The 20,446-nt window shown below is 42.4% G+C and overlaps 1 protein-coding gene across 1 annotated transcript in view; it reads left to right on the top strand.

Moving 5' to 3' along the window:
* Pigu (phosphatidylinositol glycan anchor biosynthesis, class U) overlaps positions 1–20,446 on the top strand; it is an 89,202-nt gene that overhangs the window by 25,971 nt on the left and 42,785 nt on the right. The window contains exons 5-6 of the mRNA XM_005384827.2: positions 2,870–2,979; positions 5,455–5,555. Coding sequence (XP_005384884.1) covers positions 2,870–2,979; positions 5,455–5,555 — 211 coding nt within the window. The remainder of the gene's footprint in view (positions 1–2,869; positions 2,980–5,454; positions 5,556–20,446) is intronic.

The raw sequence follows: 20,446 nt of genomic DNA on the forward strand, positions 1-20,446 counted from the left end.
TCTCAAAAAAAAAAAAAAAAAAAAAAAAAAAAATTAACTCTCTAAAGGGCAGCTTTTGGTGCTACTGTTGTACTACAGCTGATTTAGAACATCGGCATATGTCTTCCTCTAAAAATCTCCACTTTGTCAGAAGGGATCATATCATAGTCTTGGAAGCATTTTAGTTTTGCCAGCTTTTGGGATGTTTTTAGAGTCATGGTTTTGCTATGTAGTCCAAGCTGACCTCAAACTCATGGCGATCCTCCTGCCTCAGCCTCCTGAGTGCTGGGATTATAGGTGTACACCATGCCCAGCTTATGAGACTTTTCATCCTTGGTAATGAAGCTATGTCTGCACCCAAATGCATCCCTGAAAACTGTGGTGCTAAGGGGGCTTCGCCTCTTGTTGCTCTCGTCAGCCTGTGCAGAATGAACACTGAGGGATGATGACCAATTGAGCATCATGACAGTTTACATCTGTCTCACAAAAGCAGCATTAGTCTAGTCTGTTCTTTGCTAAGGGTGGTGCCTCCTGTTTGGAACTCAGTGTTAGCCACATTCTTGTCTCTAGTCAGATGCACTGGGGATTTTTACAACAGGTTTTATCTATGCTAAAGGGCTGATATTGGTCCTGTAAGGCCGGCCCTAATGGTGACCGTGCTGATGAGATCGAGGGAGACCAGAAGGAAGGGAATAGAGGATGTGGGGGCTACTCACCTGCCTCTCCTTCGGGGCGACTCCCCTGTCAGAAGGGCTTTCTGGTTTGAAGTACTGTGTTTGAGAAGATTGTAGCCACAGTCTTTTCCTTCCACTGCAGACCCAGGGTCCTCTTTGTCTAGGACCAACACATTCTGGTAGCTTCCCTCTCAGTGAAGCTCTGCTAGCTGGCTTCCGGTCTGGAGAAGGGGTGTGTAGTCCCACTTGTAGTTCTGCTGCCCTAGAGGAAATCCCTATTTCCTTTTAATGGCCTTCTTTGTGCCTCGTGCCCTTCCTGGTGACCTTGCAGCTGAACTCTTAGCTAGTGGGCCTCCTTTCTCTACCACTGCTGTGGCTCACTAAGTGCTTTGAGGGCAGATCCACGTCCCTGTTTTGTTCTTTTTGGTTTTTTTGGATTTTTTTTGCTTTTTGAGACAGAGTCTTTATAGCCCAGGCTGGCCTCAAAGTTGCAACGATCCTCCTGCCTCAGCCTCCCAAGTGCTGGGATTATAGGCGTGCGCCACCACGCCTGGCTCTTAGCTCCCTGTTCTGATAAAGCACCTTAGGATATATTTTATCTTTTTAATTAAACAACCTCAGCTCTAGCACTGTAAATCTTCCTGATGATTATCTTCGCTACTTAACTTGGACTCTGCCAACTGTGAGAACAGACAGATGGTCAAAGGGAAGTTTTTGAAGTTTATTTCAGGTTTCTGAGTAAGCCTCTGCCTAAACCTATGCAAGCAAGCTGGGTCTACTTGTATTCCTATTGATGACCTCTTGACCTTTTGTGTGTGTGTGTGTGTGTGTGTGTGTGTGTGTTACTAGGGATTGAACCTAAGGCTTTTGCACTGAGCTACCTCCCTAGACATTTTTTTTTTTTTTAAATTTTGAGACAGTCACTAAGTTGCCTAGGCTGGGCTTGAACTTAGCATCCTCCTGCCTCAGCCTTCCAGAGTGCTAGGGTCTTAGGTGTGCACCACTGCACCCAGCTATTTTACATACTTTTAACTTTATGAAAATGGTATAATGCAGTATATAGTCTATTGTGATCTGCTTATTTCATCACTAAATCTTTAATCATACACATAGTTAAGCACTTGGTACTTTGGCTTCTCTGAAATACTGTAATAGTAAAAGCAGACTTGATTTTATGCTATCTAAATATTCTTTGATCATTAAATCAGCGGAGCTACCGTTTAGGATTCAGGGGCTTTTTCCATCTGTATTCTGACCAGTGTTTGCTTATAAGGTTGCCTACCTGTTCTTCATTCTGGAACACACCCATAAACTTGTTGGGACACATCCAGGGGAAGACGGGAGCTTTCTACCCCTACCCTATTGCATTTCAACTCTCCACAACCACACCCAGCTCTCCGCTTTCTCTTTATCATGACCATTTCACACCTCCTCTGAGGAAATGAAAGACTTGACGCAGGAGAATAAAGCAGAAGGAACCTAAGATACTATGACATTTGAGATCATTCTATTTAGGTGATAGAATTTTTGAGCCCTTAGGCCACTGACAATAACTGAAGAGTGGCTGAGAACTGGTTTGCAACTCAGTCATTCACTCAGCCTCTCGGCAGATCTTCTTTTTAGTTTTTTGAGTCAGGGTTTCACTTTGTAGCCAAGGTTGGCCTCAGACTCACACTGATCTTCCTGCCTCAGCCTCTGGAGTGGTGCAATTATAGGCGGGTGCCACCACGCCTGGCAACAGATCTTTATTGCTTGTTTGCTGTGCCAGGTGTTAGGCATTCATGGTGAGCAAAAATATGGTTCCTACCCTTATGGAATTTGTAGGTTAAGGAAGATACCAGGCATTAGTTGCCTAAATAAATGAAAAGTTATAACATGGACAGCGCTATGAAAGACTATGCATAATAAGGGAGTTTTGCCTAGGTGGAGGCCAGGAGGAAGAGTGCGCCTTCCTGAGGAAGTGATGAGCTCTAAAGTCTGTGTGGGCATTAAGCATGGAGAGAGAAGCGGTCATGTGCAAAGGCTTGGGAGCAGGAGGAGCTGGTGTATTCGTGGTGCCGGAACTCAGAAAGTGGAGGTGGGGGTGCAAGTACGAGATGAGCTGAAGAAGCAGAGCCAAGCCAGCCAGGACTGTGTAGGTCATGGCAGGGACTTTCGCCTCATCCTGAAAACAGTAGGAAATCATATTCATGTATTCTGCCATTTTTTTTTTCCAGTTTAAGAAGCAGAAGCTCCTCCTAGAACTGGATCAGTATGCCCCAGATGTGGCTGAACTCATCCGAACCCCTATGGAAATGCGGTACATCCCTCTGAAAGTGGCCCTCTTGTAAGTATTCTCTGACAAATCAGGCTTCAGGGCTGACAAGTACAAGGAAAATCTGATGTAACTTTCCTGTGTTGTTTGCTGTATTTTGGGAGCTTTGCGATCTTAGTCATTAAGTATTTGCTGTGGTTCTGTTGCGCAACTGGGGTTTGGCCAGCACGAGAGACAGAGCCATTCTGTCTCTGTTGGGACAAAGACTCACACAGGGACGTGCACAATCAAACCCTTCACAAATGCTTTCTGACTTGGTGCTGCATTGGGTTGAAACCTACTTGTAACTAGTATTTGTTTTTTTGAGACAGGGTCTCACTGTGTAGTTCAGACCAGCCTTGAACTCACTATGTAGCCCAGGCTGGCCTTGAACTTGCAGCAGTCCTCCTGCCTCAGCCTCTCCAGTGCTGGGATTACAGGCGTGCACTACCATGCCTCACATTGTAACTAGTATTTCTTTAAGAAAAGAAAAGTTCTTCAGTGGTGATATATGGAATGAATAAAATTCTGATCTTTATGTGGCTCTTGTTTTAAGCAGTTTCAATGTTTTATGTACAATCTAACCCCCCATTTGTAGTTTAGAAAACTGAAAATAAAATGACAAGTATACTTAACCCAGTTGGGTGACCGGTGTGGAAGTACGGATGTTATTTAGGCACTGTGAAAAAATTCTTTAGGAGTACCCAGTGCTGCCAGTAAGTTTAATTCTTTCAGGTTATTTCCATTTGTATCCCTGAAGTAGGCAAATGTGAATTATTCTTCACAATAGTTAATTAACAGTCATTGAATATTAATAATGTGCTGGTTTCTAGGGATACATAGTAAGCAAAACAGACACATTTCCTCATGGAAAAACATACCCTTAGAACTCGTCAGAATTAGAAGAGGCCTTATAAAGAGTTTATGCAACTCACTGCCTGGTATGTGAATTTCCTATTCACTATTCCAGGTTCATGTCTTTCTGAATAGTACCTATTTAAAAATGCCTTGGTTTTCCTCCCACTGAACAGTTTAGGAGTGTCCATTCGTATCTGTGTGTTTGGAAATATAGAGGAGAACTACCTTACCTTAATAGAACCAGAGGTTTAGCAACATGAGTTTTTCTGGACTCCTGTCTCCTGTAGTAGGGTTTTTTGTTTTTGTTTTGTTTTTGTTTTTGTACTGGGAATTGAACACAGGGCCTTCACACTGAGGTAATTCCCAGCCCTTCAAAAAATTTTTTTTGTTATTTCAAGACAGGTTCTTACTGAGTTGCTCAGGCTGGGCTCAAACTGTGATCCCTCCTGCCTCAGCCTCCAAGAGTGTTAGGGTTACAAGTGTGCTACCCTCCCCAGTTACTGGCAATAGTTTTGTAATAGCCACAGTCATTTCTTTAAAGATTGTGTAATAAGCTTATTTATAATTGCTGGGAAAAAAAACCAACAATTTTCTAGGCCTTTGGCTTTAGAACTGCTAATCCTACAGTCCTGGAAGGTACTGGATTTAAAACCTTTATTTATGAACAATAATTATAATCTCTTCCTAAGACACTGGTATGTTTCTTCCTATATAGTAATCAAAATTATGTAACTGGCTTCCCTTTTACTTGGTCTGGCATGAAACTCAGCTGGATTTGAAGCTGTTTATTATTGTGCTGAAGAAGATCCGTTTGGTCTTCTTTCCTTTCCTTTTACTTTCTCCTTTTATTTATTTTTTCCCAGGTTTTGGTTGTTGCTGTTTTTACCTTACTACTGTTTTTGTTATCTATTCTCATTATAGCTGCAACAAATCATTTGTAGAAACAGGATAGAAATAAAACAATCCATTGAGACTGTGTAAGATTTCCCAGCTCACAAGCACTTCAGATTCATTTTCCCAGCCCATTCTTCCCCACCTCGGAGTGCCTGGATGTTCTGGCCTAACTCCTTCCCAGTGGAAGGTCCAGATGTCCCATGGCAACTGGCTTGTTGAATTCAGTGCATACTTACTCTGCCCACAGGTTCTGTCTCAGTGGATACTGTTTGACTACCAAAAGGGCTAAGTAGGTGGCAGGACATTGGCTGTAGAGCAAGAGAGACCTGCTTTTGAAAGTATTTATTAGCTGTGAAACCTTGGGCAGATTACCTAGCCACTGAGTCTCAGTTTTCTCTTCTGTAAAATTGGAAAGTTAACACACTCTGTGAGGATTAAATATGGTGATTTCCCCTTTACCACACAGTAATGTTCAGTACCTTTTACTTACTGACACCCAAACCCTGCTCCATTCCATTTTACTAGAGACAGCACATTTCTAAGAAGTTGCCTTCCTTCAAGTACACTTTTTTTTTTGTACCAAGAATTGAACTCAGGACCTTGTGCTTGCCAGGCAGGTGCTTGTGCCGCTGAGCTATATCCCCAGGCCCTGTGTATGTTTTTAGAAAATCTCTTGAACTTCCTAGCTGTGGTGGCTAGGACTCCCTGGTCCACTGGCCAGAATTACTAATGCTGAATATGTGTGTTCTTCCCCAGCTATCTCTTAAACCCCTACACGGTCTTGTCTTGTGTTGCCAAGTCTACCTGCGCCATCAACAACACCCTTATTGCTTTCTTCATTTTGGCCACGATAAAAGGTAAGGCCCTGAAGGAAACTATACAAAGCTCAGTCCCTGATTTGTTCAGGGTTTTATAATTTACACTGTGGCTTATTAAAAAAAAAAAAAAGGGCAGCATTTAATATCTTTTAAAATTATACAAATAATACAAGATTATTATAGGACAAAGTAGAAAAGCAGGGGGGAGGTGGAGGGAAGAGGGAATAAAATGTTCTGAAAATCTCTTCTTCAAAGAGTTACTTTAAAAAGTTCTAAAAGCTTTATACCAAGAATAGCAGTCTTCTGCAGCTCTCTTATCCCTAGAGTTTAGCTTCTTGGAAGCAACTACTTTCTGGCTTTTGCTCGTACTTACTTTGTATTTCTGAATAATAACTTACAGTGCTGTCTCATGAGTAACACATTTTAGGTATTACATTCCTATTGTGGGAAATTAAGATTTAGCTCTTTTATACCATTGTCTTACTTCCACTTTGCCCAATTTTCCTGCAGTAGTTATAGCACAGTTTTGATTAAGTCAACAGTCAGTGTAGGGGTGTAGCCTAGTGATAGAGTGTGTGCTTAACATGTACAAGGCCCTCAGTTCAATCCCTAGCACAAAGAAAAAATAAAAAATAAGTTTTAAATAAAATGTGTAGCCAGGACCTATATTTTATGATACTTTGTGTATTATTACCTGCTGGGCAGAGTAGTAACTATGATTCCTATTTCCTTTTTACACAACCTTTAATTTGGGAGATTATGATTATCTTTTGGTGCTTATTTAGTTTTGTTTTGTTTTTTGCTTAGGTTTTATTTTGTACCAGAGTTTTTTTCTCATTCTACCAGATCTCTCAAATATTATTTTTTCAACAGTACTTAAATACATCAAGTAGTTTATCAGTTTCATTATTTTTCTAGAGCCCTGTAACATGGTCTCTTTTCTGTCTTGATTATTACCTCTCCTAGTGCAAAGTGGTACTGGAACTTCCCTTCATAATTCACCTATGCTGTGTCTCTTCTATATTCTTTCTTTTATTGTTTTTCTCTTCTGTTTTCCTTCTTCTAATAGTTTTCTAGGAAAGGGTTGTGGGATAGATGTTTCAGTCACTCTGTGTCTGGAAAATATCTTTGTTCTAATGTAACACCAAATTAATAGTTGGGTGGGGTAAGAATTTCAGACTTTTCCTTCACAATTGTAGAGATGTTCCACTCTCTTCTTACATCTTGCTTGCTGTTGGGCAGTTTGATGGCATTACACTATAACCTGATTTTTCTTTGGCATTACATTATAATCCAGTTTTTCTTTATGAAAGATTTATAATTTTCTTTTATCCTTGGTGTTTTGAAATTTCATGCTATGTTTTGGCATAGGTATTTTTTCACTTGTTATGTTGGATACTTGGTCTTTCCATTATGGAAAAACAAAGGTCCTATAGTTCTAGAAGGTGCTCCTGTCCTATATTTTAAATTCTTTCTACTGTTTTCTCTATCCTTTTATTTTGAATATTGGGCTTTCTGGCTTGATCAAAGCAAATACGCATTATTTTATATGTTATTGATTTTTTTCCACCTTTTTTTTAAAACAAGGTCTTGCTATGCATTCTAAGCAGGCCTTTAACTTACTGTGTAGCCCAGGTTGGCCTGAAACTTGAGGACCTGAGACGATCCTTCTGCCTCAACCTTCCAAGTACTGGGATTACAGGTGTGCGCCACCATCCAGCCTGACTTTTTCTTTTTTTTTTTTTTGGTTTGGTTTTTGGTTTTTTTCCGGTACCGGGAACCAAACTCACGACCTTGCACTTGCCAGGCAGGCGCTTTGCTGCTGAGCTAAATCCCCAGCCCCCAATTTTTTTTTTTTTTTTTTTTTCTGGTACCGGGAATTGAGCTCATGACCTTGCGCTTGCCAGGCAGGCGCTGTGCCACTGAGTTAAATCCCCAGCCTTTTTTTTTTTTTTTTTTTTTTTAAAGAAGAGTTTGTTTATTTATTTATTTTCTTTTTTCTTCCGGTACCAGGAATCGAACTCACGACAGCCTGACTTTTTCTACCTTTTTAGCGAATTTTTCCTTCTTTCTGAGATATTTCCTTATTTATAGTTTCAATTTCTTCAGTGTAAATTAATTAATTAATTAATTTATTGAACCCAAGGCCTTTTATATGCTAGTCATGTGATCTGCCACTGAGCTTTACCTAGGCCTTTTTTTATTTGATGCTGAGACAAGGTCTTGCTAAATTGCCCAGGCAGGCTTGAATTTTTGATCTCTCCTTCACCCTCACTAGTAGCTGGGATTACAGGTATGCTCCCAGCTCACATTTAGTTTCTGTCTGTTCCGAGCACAGTCTCTTCTGTCTTTCTGGTCCTTTTGTGATCCCTTTCACATGGAGGGTTTTCTCCTAGGTGTGGGGATCCTGGCTGTCTGTTTATATTGAGGAATGAGACACTAAGATGTCATCTGGAGATTGTGTGGGGGCACAGCTTGTTGGTGGATCATTCTCACTGTCAGAGATCAGGTAGTGGTTTGGCCTTGTTTGTTGGAGGCATCCCTAAATGTCAGTATCACTAGGTTTTCTCTGAAACTATTCTGTATTTCCAAAGAGGAGTCCTCCAGTTTCTCACCTAGGAGGAGCAGAGGTGGGGTGGCTGATTTCAATCTGTAGACTTTCACTGATCTTAGTACTTTTCAGCTCATACTTGACAGCGTGTTACTGTGCTTTGTCTCCCTAGATCTTTCTTCTTTAGTTACCTTTCTCTGGAACTGTGGTCTCTTGTCCGTGTAATACCCAGGGCTGGGGTATGTGTACTCACTTGGGTGCCCATCACTGGGATAAAACCTATGGTTCTCACTGATCTGTGCACAAACTTTCAGTTTTTGTTTTCTTTTTGGTGCTGGGGATTGACTGAACCCCAGGTCTTCTAGCATGCCAAAGCAGGCACTCTACCACTCACCGGCACTCTGAATACTGATTTCCTGTCTCTGTCTTATCCCTACCTTTCATAGTACCTAACACCTGCAGATGCTGAATTTCTCCTAGGTTATGTAGGGTAAGTGGGCCTGATTTTTATTAATATTCCTTTGAGGGGCTGGGGATTTAGCTCAGCGGCACAGTGCCTGCCTGGCAAGCGTAAGGTCGTGAGTTCGATTCCCGGTACTGGAAAACAAACAAACAAACAAAAAAATATCCCTTTGGAAGGCCACTTAACTGTAATTACTTTCATATTGCTGTCTTTTATCTCTTTCATTGCCTTTAGGTTTTCCACTGTTAAAATATTTTTTGCTATAATCTCATCCTGTCTTCTTTATAATACGAGTTTTATTCCCTCATTGTCATTTCAGTGAGGTCTCTGTAGGGAGAGATGATAAACACATGTCATCAGTCTACCACTTTAACTGAAAGTCCCTCCAGTAGCATTTGGGTTATATATTTCCGGAATCCTCCACCATACCACCATTTTCCTTCCAGACTTTGAGACCTTGTATCAATTAGTTAGTCTCCCCCTCCCTATCCCCTGCCGCCATGTTATTTAACAAACTACACCAAAACTGAATGACTTAAGCCAGCAGCAAGCCTTTACTTAGCCCGTACCAGTAAGTCAGCTAGGGGTGAGCTGATCCGGTTGGTCATGGGTAGTCAGTTAACTGGTTTTACTAGGGCACATTCATTCATCGAGGGCTGGCTGGAGTTGAATAACCTAGACTGAGCCTGCTCCACATTTCTGGCGTCCTTTTGGATGAGGGGGCTGATGTAAGCAGGTTCTTGTAGCAGCGGCAAGGGCACAACGGTGAGAAGCCTAGTCAGGCCTGTGCTGTTTGAGGGTCTGATTGCAGCACATGTGCTAACACGCCATTGATCAAAGCATTACATATGGTGGAGCCTAGGAGAGGAGATTTCTGTCTTTTCCGTGGTGAGAAGATGAGAAGGCCCTGTAAAGTTACATGGCAAAAGGCCCAGACATAGGGAAGGGTCGAGAGTATATGATATATGATATATATATATATGATATATATATGATATCTATCATATATCATATATGATAGTACATATATGTACTATCATATATGATAGTACAATCTATCATATATGGCTGCCTCTTACTCCATTTTATGAATGTATAAAAAATCTTTAATCAACTTACACCATTAGCTATATAGGTGATTTTCTGGTTTTTAGCTACTTAATACTATAATTAGCTTTCTAATGTACAATAATTTTTATAGCCCTAGGAATAGTTATTGTGCTACTAAGAATGTCTTTTTTAGGATTTCTGAAATTTTTGCTAAATTTATACTCCAAGAAGATTGTAAGAGTTTTTATTTCTGTACACTGTTGCCAAAATTCATATCAGGAAATGAGTGAAAAGTCGTGCTACTTGGAGTAGTAAGACTTCTCACATTTTCTAGGGTGGCACATGAATACAGCTTAGACCTTGTTGTTTCTCCTGAATTGGTTATGGGTGGTCTTTCTAGAGATTAGTGGTGGTCACTATGGCACACATTACTGTGTTTTTCTTTTAAGATAAAAGGTGTCAATGTAGAGTTGTTTTTTCTAAATTAAACCTCAGCAGTCAGGTTGAATTGCAGTGTTGGAACTTTCTGGTAAATAAGTGGGTTTTAGGTTGCAGTTTGGCACTCAAGTCTCTAACCAGCACTGCTATAAACCTTTAGTTTAACTTACTATCAGATTACTTTAAAAGACTAGGTTTGTTTTGTTTTGTTTTTGGCTTGAGATAGGGTCTTGCTGTGTAATGTAGGCTGGCCTTGAACACACTATGTAGTCCAGGCTGGTCTTGAACTCACAGCGATCCTCCTGTCTTACCTGAGTCCTGGGAGTACAGGCGTGCACCACCATGCCCAGCAAAATGACTAGGGATCACATAAACTGAATTCCCTTATTCTGATGGTTGTAGTCATTTTGCCAGTAATGGCTCTGAAATAGTGAAGACTTATAATGTCTGTGAATATTCCTTGCTTCAGTGCCTGACTCCAGAGTGTCAGACTGTCATTTATCAGGGGTCTGGTGTCCATTAAAATAAGAAATGAATATATGTTACATCCTGGCAGAAGGGACTGAACACTTGCCTTTGGAAATGTCATGTTTAGATGTTCTGTTTTGTTTTGTTTTGTTTTGTTTTGTTTTGTTTTGTTTTGTTTTGTTTTGAGACAGAGTTTCACTGGGTAGTTCAGGCTGGCCTTGAACTCACTATGTAGCCCAGGCTGACTACATAGCTCAGGGCTGACTACATGAACTCAGGGCAATCCTCCTACCTCAGCCTCCCAATTGTTTTGTTCTTGAGATGGGAGTCTCACTGTGTGGCCCAGGCTGCCCTTGAATTCCTGGTTTAAGGGATCCTTCTCTTTAAGACTGCAGGTGCTTATTCACTACCACTTTTGGGTGACCTTTTAAAGAGCTGAGTGCAAAAATAGACTGAAGACATGCTCTGTGAAAGTGCATGCAAGGACTCTCACACAAAAAAATGTAAAAAGTGTCCATTTTTTGCGGTACTAGGGCTTGAACCCAAGGCCTTCACACCGAGCTACATCCCTGACCCTCTATATATTTTTAGCTTTGAGACAGGGTCTCACTAAGTTGCTCTGGCTGGGCTCAAACTTGGGATCCTCCTGCTTTAGCCTCCTAGAATGCTAGGACTGCAGGTGAACACCACCACACCCAACAAGAGTCCTAGTTTTTAAGAAAATATTTCTATTGCCCTTTAAGTCAATGGAAAGGTTTTGTTTTGGTGAAAAATATATGAATAATTTACGTGGATCGCTTTCAAAGCCCCTTTGTTTTTGGTTCTACAGAGAAAAAATAATTTTTTTTAAAGACAGTATCTTGCTATGTAGTCCAGGCTGGCCTCCAATTCATGGCAATCTTCCTGCCTCAGCCTCATGAGTGCTAGCATTCTAGGCATGTGCCACCATACCCAGCTAAATTTAATTTTAGCTAAACGTCTTTCCTTACCCCGCCCCACCTCTGCCTTCATTTCTCATGTGAGTTTGTCCTGGAGTCCCAGCACTTCCCTTCTGCTGGACATCTAAGCTGTTTTCCATTGTTGGCTACTATAAATAGAGACTATCACAAACAACGTTCCTAATCTGTTAAAATTCTTGAAGAGCTCTATTTTGGTGGGATCTCTGAGCCACTCTGACTCTGAGTATATTAGTAATCCCTACTAATAGTGTAGTATACAGTAAAATTAGCTGTAAATTCAGCAAATCATAGCTCTGCATTTGTGCTGTATAATTAGATATTTTTAAAAACTGATAAACAGATAATTCAGTATTTTAATAGGAAACATTTGGGAAATGTCACATGAGAAAGCAGACAGATGTGTCAAAAATTCCTGAAAAATATTCAGCTCCAAATTTAATAGAAAGCAAACTGAATAAATAAGTGACTTTTTTCTCTTGTGGTGCTAAGGATTAAATTTAGGCATGCTAAACTACTCTACCTGAGTTATGCCCAGGCCAGAAGTGATTTTAAAATTTGAGAGGCAGAGCTTTTGAAATTGAAATATTTTACTTTTTATTTTTTTTTTTTTTCTTTTTTTTTTTTTTTTTAAAGAGCAGAATATATTTATTGAGGGAAAGAAAGCTTCTGTCCAAGAGAGGAACAGAAGGGGGGCCCGAGTGGGCTACCCAAGACTCTGTCTTTTCTAGGGACCTTTATAGAGCAAAACCACAAGGTGAGGCGGGTCCAAGGTAGGGGAAAAATGGACAAAACTATGGTTAGCCAATAAGAATTGTTCAGGTAAAATGGATTAAATTGGGGTCAAATGGGGAAGTGAGTCATGTAGCCAGGGGGCATGAATACAGAACAGGGGCTTTTCCTGTAAGGGGTTGGGTCAAGGACTCTTTAAGGTGCTTGCTACCTATTTAGAATATCAATCCCTGATGTGCATCCCTAGGGAGGTATGTGGGTGTATTTGTTTAGTCTTTGGTCTTGAGATGTGGCCCGAAGCAAGTACCACCTTTCCATTTGTAAGGTATCTTGTTTTCCATACTGGCTCTTTCGAGGGCCTGGCCCTGTCTGACTGCATATAATATTTCTGTCTAACTCAGCTGCCTATAACATTCCCCACTTTGAAGAAGTAACCCGAACTGCTGTGAGGGAGTAACAGGCAATGACCGCTCTGACTTCTTCAGGCTGAAAGGGGTCATAGTTGTTGACTGGCAGTCAGAGATACTCTTCAGAGGGACTATCTAAAGTCCCTAGATAGACAGCAGGCGTTTTCATCTTGGGTAGGCGTACAGCTTTAAATCTCTGCATTCCATTTTGGCTCTAAGGGATAGGTAGGCCACTCACACAAGCAGAAAAATATTAAATGGCTCTTTTTCAGCGTATAAGGATCAAACATCTTCCAATGCTTAATGATGCAACTGAGAGGAGTAAGTGGCCTTAACTGTGAGTTTCCCGTGTCTCCGTCCAAGGATCTCAGTGGGAAACTCCAAAATGATGCAGGAAAATAAAAACTCCCAACCTGAATGATACCTGGGACGAGTTCCTGTTCTCTAAAATCAAAGAATGAATTTTAGGAACAACAGAGGTTAAGAGCAGAATATATTTATTGAGGGAAAGAAAGCTTCTGTCCAAGAGAGGGACAGAAGGGGGGCCCGAGTGGGTTACCCCTGGCAAATATTTTAGAAGACAGTTCTCAGTTTTGGCAGTGATTCTGTCAAACAGGCATTCTCCCATGTGACAGATTGACTCACAAAAGTGTACAGCCCTCTTTGGAGGTAGTTTGGCAGTAGTCTTAAAACGTACTTTGATTTATTAATTCTGTTTTGAGAACTTCTCCTAATACAGAAATGCAGATAAAGTTTTATGGAGCAAAGTCATTAATTGCAAAATTATTTATGACTGTAAAAATTAGAAAATACTTCAGAACAGACAAGGGAATGATTAGATAAAATGCAGTTGTTTTAGCCATGTAGTGGCTATTTTTAAATAATTATAAATTATGCAAGAATATTTACGGTTTTTTACAGTAGACTACCACATCATGTTTTTTAATTAATCTCAACTATGTTAACACAATGAAAATAGAAAATAGATCCCAAAAGTAGTGCTTGTCTCTGAAATAAGTTCTTGGGTGATCTTTTTGAGACAGGATTTCACTGTGTAGTCCAGGCTGGCCTTGAACTCACAGGGATCCTCCTGCCTCAGCCTCTGAAGTGCTGGGTTTACAGGCATGTGCCACCATGCCCAACCTTCTTGGGTGGTTTTTATTTCCTTCTTATATCTGTTTTTTTTTTTTTTTTTTTTAACCAAAGTTTCTTCAGTGAGCACATAATTAAAAAGAAGCTAACTTGAAAGATTAGAAATCCCTAGACTTCCATGGAGCGGGTGCCCCACGGAAAGGAATGGGCTCGTTTGCTCTGTGGCTTTGACTTCATTTGCTCTGCCTGAGCTTCGTTTGCAGCAGTCCATGGTTGCCTGAGACACGGAACAACTCAGGGCAGGCCCAGGCCTCGGCCATTGCATTTGATGTCCATGTGGTAGTGTTGGTGGGAAACACAGGTCTGTATGCAGAGTTAATGTGAGTTGAGTTGGAACAGCATGGGTTTCATTTTGAAATCTGTTGTTTTGGTCAGCAATATTCTCTCTGCCTTTCAGTGGGCTAATTAAAATACTCCATCTCTGTAAAGTAGTCTTCATTAGGCATTAAAAAGGAAAACATGTTAATAGGTGTTCCTGCATGTTCACTGTTGGTGTTTGTCAGCAGTGAAATATTCCAAACTAGAAATTCTTGAATTTTGGCACCTAAGAATCCTTCCAACTTCCCTTATTTTACCAAAAGAGTCAGTAATGGCACACACACATGACCCATGTGATGGAATTTGCTTGCCAAAGAAAAAGATGGACCAGGAGGTACTATGAGAAGGCCATCAAGGTTGATAAAGTTCACAGGCTGCTCTGATGTTAGATCTGGTAGCTGATCCCATCTCTACTCTTTTCTGGCTCTATCGAAGGCAAGTCACTTAACAGTTCTGGGCCTCATCTATAGTATGAGGCTCAAAACAGCCTCTGTCTGAAAAACTGAATGTAATGAAAGAATGAGGCAGTGGCTGGTAGGGGCATGTACTAAGTGCTCAGTAAGTGATGGTGCTTACTCTTAATAGTGTTGTTCATTTTGAAAGATTCCCCGGGATCAGTGGGATCTCCCTGGCTGAGGTCAGGGCAAAGGTTACCATGAGAAGTTCTCTTCCTGTAGCCCAGCCTTGGAGGAAGTTGGGGAAAGCCCTATAGTGGAGAGTCATAGAGTCATAGTCAAGGACCCAAGAGAGACACTGGCCTGTGTCAGACCTACCCAGCTTCAAAGCCCACTTATTCAAGAGCCTCTGTTTGATCACAGAGCTATCTTCCTCCTAGAGATAATGGAACAATACATGAGAAATACAAAGTGCTTAGCATGCTTCCTTAGAGCCCACTTGAAAAGTAGTTGCTCTGCTTATTGTGATTTTTATGGGTCAGACATAATCCAGAGTTCAGAGAGTGACACAATTATGGATTTAAGGAGTGTGGGATTTGGAGTGAGACTGTCTGGGCTCAGATCCTAATATTTGTCATTCACTCACTTTGTGATCTTGGGCAAACAACTCTGTCCTTTAGTTTCCTGATCTGTAAGAGGGGAATAATAATAGTTAAAAAGGACTAAATGACTTACGACATGTGGAGCGCTAGCTGGGTTTGGTGGCACAGGCATATAATCCGAGCACTCTGGTAGGCTGAGGTTGGAGACCTGTTGGAGCCCAACTTGGGCAACTTAACAATACCTTGTTTCAAAGGGCTGGGGATGTAGCTCAGTGTGAAGGCCCTGGGTTCAATGCCCAGTACCCTCCCCCCGCCCCCACACGCAAGAGTGGCAGTCATACAGTACAGTACTGCTGTGGATGGACCACACTGAGAGGGAGGGCCTGGCCTGCTAGAGAGCGTACTTGACATGGGATATAGTATGCCGGGTCCTGCCCCAGCATCACCTCGTCTTCCTGGGCAGTCTTGCTTGTTGTCACAGTCCCTGGTGCAATCTGCTCCTTTGTTAGTCCTTTGGGAACTCAGCCCTTTTGACCACGTTTCAGTCTGTTTCACTGTCTGCGTTGGGGCTAGGTCACTGTCTGTGACCCGGTCTCATCCACTGCTCACTTCTTTAAAGTTCGTATCCTGAACCCGTCCCCACGCCCCCGCCTGGTCTGCATTCTTGTTCTGCCCTGCAGCTGTGCCACCCACCCAGGCCCAGATCAAGGTGCCGTCCCTGGAAGCAGAACAGTACCACAGGGCTTGCCCAGGCTTGTTTTGGTCCCCACCCTGGCATAAACAGAAAGTAGGAAAACATTCAGAGCTAGTTTGGGTAGGTAATGGGTAATGACATTCCCTGATACTATAGCCAGTGCACACACCCACTTGACTGATTTATCTTTATACATTATTCCTGTGATCAGGCTGCAGGCCAGGCCTTGTTCAGAAAACCTAACTGCCTGAGCATCTGGGCCACATGCGCAGACAATGGTAAATTGAATCATTTTTTTGTAAAACTCTTGGCACAGTTCCTTCTGGCTAGGCCAGCAGGCTATCCTAGCTCTTTCCTACACAGGCACCATTTCAGGCATTATTTCAGATATTTTGTCTGAGCCTAAAGGTACGTGCTTTTTGGATGATTGTGTAGCCTAAGTCCTCCATTACTGACCCTGGCCCACTTGCTGAGATCTCAGATTGTAGCTTTTTATTGAAGTATAACATACGTACAGAAAAATGTAGTAATCATTAGTGTACAGATAAAGGAGTTTTTATAAAATGACGAGTCCTAGCACCCAGATTAAGAAGCAGAATTTTACCAGGATCCATAGGAGCCTTTTGTGGGTCTTTCCCAGTCACTTCTAGCTGTGTTGAGCTGGTTATGGTCTCCACCCGCGCCCCAGCACACCAGCCTGTCTTGCCGCCTGCCCTTGCATGTGCTGTTTCCTTGGATGCGGGGCCTCACCTGCTACTGTTCGAAACTCAGGTGTCTCCTTCCGCAGATAGGCCAGGTCTGCGTCCTCTGTACTTGGCTCCCATATTTTGTAATTGTTTACTAGGAGCTTGCTGAGGACTGAGCCTGAGTCACCACCAGTCGTGCTGGAACTTAGCCCGTGTGGCATAGTACAAACTCTGCAGTGTTTGCTTATTGTGCAATTTATCTAAAATGTTTGAAGTTACCCTTCATCTTTCCTGCTGCTGCCCAAGCACGTTCAGTTCAGCTGCCTTCCTTACCTGATCTTCTGGTCTTTCTCACATTAGCCCTTTCTGAGTCCTTTCTGTGCCCCCAGACTTCCCCCCACCATTGCTCGGGCTGTGTGCATGCCCCACTCACACCTGTCCCCGCAGCCCACACCCAGCCTGCTCACATAGGCCGCTGATCGTTGCTACACGGTGTTTCTCCCCCAGGCTTTAGGCCTCAGCCAGCTGGTTGTTACTTCACAGAGAGCAACTCTGCCCGGCCCCTCCCAGAATGAGCCCTCAACCACTAATCTAAAGGCTCTTTTTCAAGAGTCAGATTTATTGTGTGCTTTGTCTATGTTACATTATTCTGTCTTACATGCATCATTAATTCTTCCCAAAGGACATTTGTTTATAATATACTTTTTTTTTATACTGGGAATCAAACTCAGGGCCTTGTACCTGCCAGGCAGGTGCTGTGCCATTGAGCTATATCCCCAGCCCTTGAATATATTTTTTAAAAGGATTTTATATGTATCATTAAATGATACCTGATTCAGTCAGGTGTTCATCATATGTGCCAGATACTGTGCTAGGTGCTAGTAATTCAAAATTAGGAAAGACTTGTGGCCCTTGAGAAATTTATAAAAGAAATAGTGAGGAGAGGGCAACACTGGCAGATTATTAGAAAACAGTGCCAGTGTTGAGTGACCTGAGGCTCATTGGTACAAGGGTTAAAGATGGGCACTGGAAGCAGTGGTGTGATTTGGGGTCCATAATCTTCATTCTGTGCCTTGGTTTCTTCATCTGTAAAATGAGTAGAATATATGGTTTTTATCTCAGTAAAGCTGTGACAAGAAAACCAGCAGAAAAGCAGAACTTTCCTAAGGTGGTTGTGGTGTTTCCTGAGGGTCTGCAAGGCTGGCACGTTCTTGATGGACAGGGTACAGTATAGTGCCTAGCTCCAGGCAGTGAGCAGTGAACGTAGCAATAATGAGTGTTGTTACCACCTCCGCTTGGGCTCATAGGGGAAGTAGCATCTCAACTGGCCGCTGAAGGATGGGCTTCTGCTAAGAAGGCAGGAAAAGGGATGCTGTTTCAGGAACTGTGGAGTGGTCCAGGGCAGCTAGATGGCAGAACTGTGTACAAGTGGTCAGAGGTGCGGCTGGAGAAAGAAGACCCAGGTGGTGAGGGTCTTGCTGTTGGAGTTTGGTCTTAATAGATGAAATGGAACCTTCAGAATCTAAACTGTTTTAGAAGGATCCTTCTGGGGTGGGGTATGATGGTGCATGCCTGTAATCCCAGCACTCAGGAGGCTGAGGCAGGAGGATAACTACAGTTCAAGGCCAGGCTGAATTGCATAGCAAAACCCTGTCTCAAACCACTCCCGCCGCACCAAAAGAAAAGATCTCTCATTTGTTTCTTCCTGCTTTGCTGCCTTCTGCCTGCCAAGAACTGTTTCTCCTTGGTGATGCCCCTCTGCCATGCCATCCTGCCTTGGAGCCAGCCAATTGTAAACTAAAATTTCTATAAACTTGGGCCAAATAAACCTTTCCTCTTTAAAAAAAAAAAAAAAAAAAATCTTTTTAATGCTTCTGTGGAGGACAGACTGGTTCAGAGGGGCCAGGGAGGCTGTTAGTGAAGGGAAGGGGAGGCTGCTGAAGATTCTGGTGACAGATGAGAGCAAGAACTGAAGTGATAAATGCTCCAGTGGATCAGCAGGGTTGGGGAGTGGTACAAGGAAGGAATGTGGATATCTGGGTGTGGTGGCGCATACCTGAATCCCAACATTTGGGAGGCTGAGGGTGAGGATTGCCAGGAGTTCGAGGCCAGCCTGGGCTACACAGGGAGTTCAAGGCCAGCCTAGAAAAACAAGACCAGCCTAAACTACACAGTGAGATACTGTCTCAAGTGGGAGTGGCAGGGTGTATGTAAGAATAGGAGTACCAGCTGTACATTGATATTACTCACCAAGATAATAGCAGGAGTAACAGATTTTTACTTTCTAAAGAGTTCATCTACAGAAGGAAGACTGCTTTTTTCTGATCTTTGGAGCAAGTTTTCCAGAACTCAGAAGTCCATTCTACTAGGATTTTTCTTTCTTGGGCCTTATATAAAGTTAACTGTTCCAGACCAGTAACTGTAGATCTCAGGCAATTAGGGCAGGAGGTGGCTGTATTTATTTCACTCTTTGGTGTTTCGTGGGGCAGAGAGAGACGAAAGTCATGTGTCTGTTTTCACCTCATTTGTAAAAATGCTTGGAGTCAGAACATTAGCCTCCCTCCTGCTAACAGATACCTGGGCCTTTCTGCTCCCCGGCTCCCACATCTGGTAAATAAAAAGTTCTTTCCAGTTTTTCTCCCTCCTCTCTTAGGTAGTTTCTCCAAAAATGTCATTCAGACTTCTAGCACAGTCGGGGAGTCCTGAGCCTCCCTCACTTTTGGGCTGCAGGAGAGCACCTTGCCCACGATGGCCGTCTCCGTTCAGGGGGAGCTGGTTCTGGTTGTAGAGTCCAGGGCTCAGCATGTGTGGAGGCCCCTGCTGGTGGCATGGCTTAGGCAGGCCGATCCTGCTCAGTCATTTTTATGAGTACAATGGGTTCAGAACATCTTGCCTGGCTCTCGTCAATGTGGCGGGACAACCCTGTCCATATAATTCTGTCCACTGTCTTTTGTATTCCTTTTTCTGACTTCTTTCTCTCTCTCTCTCTTTCTTTCTTTCTTTCTTTCTTTTTTTTGAGACAGGGTCTCACTATGCAGTTTGGGCTGGCCTTGAGCTCACTTTGTAGCCTAGGCTGGTCTCAAATTTGCAAGGATCCTCCTGCCTCAGCCTCCTGAGTGCTGGAATTACAGGCATGCCCCACCACACCTGGCTTCTCTGACTTGTTTCTACTTTCTATCCACCAATATTATTCCTAGCTGGCCAGATTCCTTGGTTTGAAGGACAGAGTACTCAAAGTTCTTTTCTCTTCACTCCGTCTTCCAAGATGGTTCTTAGGTGGTTCAAGTCCATAGACCTCTTTGGTGGGCAAAAGAGCCTGTAGATCATCTTTTTGGAGTGGGGTTTGTCCTTTGAGTGGGGTTGGGGGAGTGGTAAAACTCCTTGGAGTGAATGCAGTAGGACCAGGTTCTCTTTTCTGTGAAACACCTTGAGAAGATGTCTGTTACTTCCAGTGAGCAGTTCACCCACACTAAGCAAGTGACTATGGATTTTGTCATTTTATGAAACATTATCATTATAAGACAACAGCTGTGGACCATCAATTACACATGACTGATCTGGGCCACTGTGAAACCTTTCTTGTAAATTCAGGCTCTGTGGCCTTGGCTTTTTTTGTTTGTTTGTTTTTTTGGGTGCTCTGTTACCTTAAGTTATCTGAATGGGGATAGCTAGTTTTTTCCAAAAAATAAATTAGTTATTTTCCTATGATAAAATAAAGCATCTTTTTTCAAACATTTTAAAGAGTATAGAGAAACAAAACTGAAAAATCAGGTGGTACATGACTGTAACCTCAGCTAATCAGGAAGCTGAGACAGGAAGATTGTGAGTTCTGGGACCCCTGAGTAAGTAGCACTACCCTGCCTTAGATAGATAGATAGATAGATAGATAGATAGGGTCATCCCTAGTCCCACCCCTAGCTTCTTAGCCTTTTTTTTGTAACTGTTTGGGCATACTTTTCTTTTTTTAAGAAAGATTACAGTCTGCATCTCTTTTATAGCCTTCACTTAAAAAGATACA

The sequence above is a fragment of the Chinchilla lanigera genome, unplaced genomic scaffold (assembly GCF_000276665.1).
Source record: "Chinchilla lanigera isolate Chin_1 unplaced genomic scaffold, ChiLan1.0 scaffold00021, whole genome shotgun sequence".
Lineage (NCBI taxonomy): Eukaryota > Metazoa > Chordata > Mammalia > Rodentia > Chinchillidae > Chinchilla > Chinchilla lanigera.